Below are 6,000 nucleotides of genomic sequence, written 5' to 3' on the forward strand. Positions count from 1 at the left end.
ATCACATATAGATTCTTTTGAGTGCTTGTGTATTTAAAATGCAAAAAGCCTAACATTAAAAATCTGTGTTAAACTCTTAGGGACAGTATTGTATGTTAAATGTGTATTATATTGTATGATTAACATCATTTCCATCAATTATTTCAACATTGTTTATCCATGTTTCATTATTCATGTTTCCTTAGTAGTAATCATTCATGACTCATAAGTTTGGGAATGATCTCTTCCCATCAATTCTTAAACACATTACAATCAAACATACAGAAGTTCTTTCCTCTATAAATGAATGACACCCAAAGTCTGGATGAACCAACGCTTTTCTTTTCTTACTTGTATTTTTACATTTGGACTATGATGAAGCAAACCACTGTTTTTCCAAAGCTAATGTCATTCATGTTTTGGACAATAAAGTTGTTAGTCTATAACTTTGTAAAACCTGTTTTAATACTGTATAGAACAATAAATATAACATGATTTACATTTAATGGTACAGTGAAGTAAAGTATACATGTATCAATAAATTTGACTCATAAAGATTAAATTTTGAATGCTGTCTTATTTTTGGATTAGATGTTATTTATATTATTTAAGTGTTAATCTGGCTTAAATCTGTATTTATATCCGTATGGGCGTAAGTGATAGGAGTAGTACTCTAAAGTGTGCATTTGCACTGCGTCTATGTAGTGGAACGAGATGGCTAAATCTGAACAGCATCCAGGGCCCTAAAAACACAAGAAAAGAACAATGCATTTAATATAAGGATCAATCAATTGATTTCCAGCTGAAAAGAAGTTTAAAAGGGGTTAAGAAACTGTATTCATCTATTTCTTGCTTCTCTCTCTTTCTCTCTCTCTTTTTGGATAAGATGAGACTATAGAATTACCAAACATGTTCCTGGATCAACATCCTTGTTAAACAACACTGCAATTAACAAAACAAATTTGTTAAAGGGGTCATATGATGCGATTTCATTTTTTCCTTTCCTAATATGCTCCTTCTTACAATATGTCTCAGGTGTCCCCAGAATGTGTCTGTGAAGTTTCAGCTCAAGATCATTTACACAGATCATTTATCAATTATATCATTTTGAAAATGCCTATTTAGAGTGGACGCAGAAATATGCTGTTTTCGTGCATGTCTCTTTAAATGCAAATGAGCTGCTGAGAGTAGGACTGTGCCTTTACAGCTTGTTCCTCAGATATTCTGCTAAAAACATCTGTTCGGTTTTGATTATCATGTCTATTGTGCTGAAATCATGCGTTTTAAAGCATATTAGTTTAAACTTCTTATATACGGTTTTCTGAGCGCACACATCTGAAGCACACGCAGAAAGCGGCTGTCACGCGGCAGTACTAAACTAAGTTCTTTCATGTCTTATTGTGCTTAAACTGTCAAATACAGTTTATGTTAAAACACACATAAGTTACAAAAACACTGTTGGTTATGACTGTGAAGTTAAATATGGGGTTACATCTCTGCCGCAATTCTGCATGCTTTTGAGCGCGCAAAAGTGCATTTTGCATGCGCGCAAACTGAGTTTTGTGGAGAAAATGTTTGTCTCGCAAAGAAGAAAGTATTTACATGTGACATGTGACATGTGACATGTGGCCAAGTATGGTGACCCATACTTGGAATTTGTGCTCTGCATTTAACCCATCCAAAGTGCACACACACAGCAGTGAACACACACACACCGTGAACACACACCCGGAGCAGTGGGATTTAGAGCGCTCGAAAATAAATTTTGCATTTAAAATAAGTTTTTGGATGTGTGCAGACCTTCTCTTTTGCACGTGCAACGTTTCACTAGCTTGCTCACCTGATGCCCGCCCTCTGTGCTCTCTAAATGCCAACAGCTCGCTTGCTCAACACAACCCAGCGTTACAATATGCCATAATTCCAGCCAATCAATCTTCCGTGCGCAGAATTGTGGCAGAGATCTAAGCCTATAGTTAAACAGCTGGAAAATAAATGGCATGCTTATATTAGATCTGTGTATTAAGTGACAGTAGCGTAATATACAGTACCTATACTGCTGTCTACACTGTATATGACCCAAACAATAAAATAAAAACTGAAAATCATTCACTGCACTTGAATCTATTTCTGTAACTCTAATAAGAAGACATTTCTTATGTGAATGCTGCTTTTAAATGCTCTAGCATGAAGATGAACATGGCGGATTGTGTGCTGCTCACTCAGGACGGGGTCTCTGCTAATACTGCAGTGTCCATCAACAGCCATGGGCGGGGCCTGTGCAAAGTGACTTCACATTGCACACAAATCGAACACACCTAATTTAGAACCCATTTTAATGGTATTTAAATAGTCTAGGCTCATGTTAAACTTTATTCTTGTATAGAAGTACAGAAAGTATTGAATGAAGGGTGTTTTTGTTTCTACATGTCAACATCTGAAACATCTGTATATTTGACAATTTTTTCCATCTAATCTACTTCACGTGACAGTACGCAAACGGCATGTGCGTGTCACTCCTTTGTCGATTTGAAGCGGCAAACCTCATTGATCTGTTAATTCCAGCCGCAGCCTAAGTTGAATACACCAAAAGTTTAGGTTAGGGGCTTCTACACATTTTTATTCACCTATCATTTCCTTCTGATTTTGCATGTAAGTTATGGTTAGGGTTAGGTATAGGGGTAGAAGTTAGCACGCTACTTTTGGACAGGGATGTTGTTCCAGGATCAACAAAGTATGTTTATTCAGGAACATGTCTTACTTAGAAAACTCACATCTACTAGTATCCACTTGATAAGTCTGATATCACAAGTTACCATTTCCAGGTCCTTGGACATGCCCGTGTTGATAAGAGCCAATGAGCTGTTGATAGTATTAGCATGTGTGAACTGAGGACTTGAGGGTGAATTGTACGTTTTTTTAAAGGGTTAGTTCGCTCAAAAATGAAAATGAGTCCATGTTTTACTCACCCTCGAGGCATCCTAGGTGTATATGACTTTATTCTTTCAGACGAATACAATTGGAGTTATATTAAAAAATGTCCTTGCTCCTCCAAGCTTTATATTGGCTTGTGTTTTTGTTCAACAATCCAAAAGACGTCAAATAAAGCACACAAAACCATAATAAAACGTGCCTCACACGGCTCTGGGGGATGAATAAAGGCCTCCTGTAGCAAATAGATGCGTTTTAAAAATAAATATCCATATTTAAACTATATAAATAGTTTTGTGTGACTTCCGCTGACTGTCGTGCGCGCGTTCAAAAGTTTGTTTACAGGAGCAAAGGAAGCAAAGTTTCCTTACTTTACCAAAGGAAAACCAATCTCCTCTTGGCTTATATTGAATTCCTCCGACATTTTTCTTTACAAATCCTCGTTTTGTGCTTCTAATTTGTGACCAGCGTTTTGTTTTGTTCTCTCTCCATCGCGCTTAAAGGAAAACCAATCTCCTCTTGGCTTATATTGAATTCCTCCGACATTTTTCTTTACAAATCCTCGTTTTGTGCTTCTAATTTGTGACCAGCGTTTTGTTTTGTTCTCTCTCCATCGCGCTTCTGCGTCACTGCATCACTTATCACCGGCGCGCTACGCAAACGCCTACGACAGTTAGCAGAAGTGAAAGAAAGGTGTTTATAACATTTTAAATATGGATATTTGTCTTACAAAAACGCATTGATTCGCTACAGGAGGCCTTTATTCACCCCCTGGAGCCGTGTGATGCGTGTTTTTTTAATATGAATGGATGCGCTTTATTTGACTACTTTTGGACTGTTGAACAAAAACACCCACCCACTGCCATTCACGCTTGGAAGAGCAAGGATAATTTTTAATATAACTCAGATTTAATTCGTCTGAAAGAAGAAAGTCATATACACCTAGGATGCCTTGAGGGTGAGTAAAACATGGACTAATTTTCATTTTTGGGTGAACTAACCAGATTGAATTCGTCTCTTTAATAACCCTTTAATAACAATGAATTGAATAAAATGTAAATCAGCTACATACTTGGCTTTATTTGCGCATGTTCAACCACATGGGTGATATTATGCATTAATGACATCATTATGTGATGTCAAAGAACTGGTGAATCGTTTTTTGTTTTGTTTTGTTTTTTTGACGGCACCCATTCACTGCTGAGGATCCATTGATGAGCAAGTGATGTAATGCTACTTCTCCAAATCTTTTCAGATGAACAAACAAACTCAAATACATCTTGGATGGAATGAGGGTGAGTACATTTTCAGCTAATTTTCATTTTTGGGTGAAGTATGTGGCCATCATACACTACACGATCTTCTGTAAAATATGTCAACTCTGACTGCATAAAATGTGCAGACTAGCATTGACTCCTGCAGACTGTAAATTGGGGCAAAAGCCTGGGTAATTCCGGCATTAATCCCTTTCAAACATCTCATACTTACCTCAACCGGTTGGTAATGCTCATAGAGGAGGTACCAGGGTCGTAGTCTGGGTGTCTGTCTGGGCAGGTAATAATCTGGAGGGTAAGGATGAAAGGTTTGTCTCCCCAAAACGTCCCTGGAATCACCCAGCTGAACTTTCATTGTCTCCATGCATTTTCCCAAACCAACATCCTCAGTTTCCGTGTTGTGTGTGCAAAGACCATCAGCAAAGCCCTTCACGAATCTCCTCAAAGCTTCCTTACTAAGGACGTAACCAGCTCCTCCACTCATGTAGCCCCGTGCGACGAATGGCGTGAACCTACGTCCAAAATACAGCGGCTCCTCAGCGTTGTGCTTGGACAAACCGTAGCGCAAATTCTCAAGGACAACAAACGTGTCATCGTCAGCTTTGAGGAACCAATCAGCATGGTCCAGATGGTGCGTGTGGATGTGCTGGAAGGCCCGTATGGTCTTCCAGTAGAGTTGACTGCGTCCTTCTGACACATTGAGCCCTACCGTGGGGAAATCTGACGCCTCCGAGCTCATGTACAGAACGATGTTGCAGCGTTTGCCCCATGTGGCACGAACATGTTGGGTTCTGGACTTCAGGTGTTTGGGCTGTGTCATTACCCAGCACAACACTCTGACCTTCTGGCTGAACTCCAGCGCAGCTCTTCTGTTCTCAGCTATAAGAATATTAGAGTTTAGCTTAGAAACAGAAAGAGACTGGCAGTCAAATTTCATGTAGAGTATGACCTAATGTATCATGCTATTTTTGCAGTATGTATACTGTGTGTAGTATGCATATTTTCTGCATGCAAGGAATACTTTGGGTGACCTAGTAAATTTATCGAAGTGTGCAGGTATACTACAGAGCACACTGTGCGAGGCACTGTATCACATAATAATGCATTACATCCCCTTGATGTGACCTGGCATTTCTATGTGAATTTCTATTTTTATTTAAAAAAAAATTGACACATTATTTAATTGTTAAAACATGTTTTTTTTTAAACATGCCAACTTTTTTTTTTGTTGCAAATTTTATTAAAAATGCTAATTAACAAGCTGAATAATTCCTCTGAAAAAGAAATGTGCATAATTGTATTGAATGTGCACTTGATGTGTCAAATGTTCAAAAAACTGTACTTGCAGAGAATATGCAGTAATATCAATTAAATAAAAGCTTATTAACACTTAAGTACACCTTTAAAACATGTAATAATGCCAAAGTAAAAGTGTTACTTTAAAGTACATTTTAAACCATTATGGGCCCCACTTTATATTAAAGGGGTCATATGATGCTTTTTTAAAGATCATTATTTTGTGTATTTGGTGTAACAGAATATGTTGACATGCTTTAATGTTCAAAAAACACATTATTTTTCAAATACTGTACATTATTGTAGGTCCTCTATGCCCCACCTCTCTCAAACGCTTCGTTTTCTACAAAGTCCCTCCTTCCGACAAGCACATATGTTTTAATAATCGTTTGTTGTGCCTTAAAGAAGTACACTTATTTTGATGTGTTGAATAACACACTAAAGCACATGTAAAGCACTTGATTTTATTTTCAACTGTAGCTACTGTGTAATTTGATATTATATTTAATATTAATATATCATA

The 6,000-nt window shown here is 37.5% G+C and overlaps 1 protein-coding gene across 1 annotated transcript in view; it reads right to left on the minus strand.

Annotated features, from left to right (window-relative positions):
• Positions 1-578: 578 nt before the first annotated feature.
• Positions 579-6,000, minus strand: part of LOC107754798 (glycoprotein-N-acetylgalactosamine 3-beta-galactosyltransferase 1-like) — a 6,628-nt gene continuing 1,206 nt past the window's right edge. Inside the window, exons 2-3 of the mRNA XM_016571384.1 lie at positions 4,396-5,082; positions 579-722 (exon numbers count right to left, since the gene is read on the minus strand). Coding sequence (XP_016426870.1) covers positions 594-722; positions 4,396-5,082 — 816 coding nt within the window. The 3' untranslated portion in view covers positions 579-593. The remainder of the gene's footprint in view (positions 723-4,395; positions 5,083-6,000) is intronic.

This window comes from Sinocyclocheilus rhinocerous, unplaced genomic scaffold (assembly GCF_001515625.1).
Source record: "Sinocyclocheilus rhinocerous isolate Xijiao unplaced genomic scaffold, SAMN03320098_v1.1 scaffold21, whole genome shotgun sequence".
Classification (NCBI taxonomy): Eukaryota; Metazoa; Chordata; class Actinopteri; order Cypriniformes; family Cyprinidae; genus Sinocyclocheilus; species Sinocyclocheilus rhinocerous.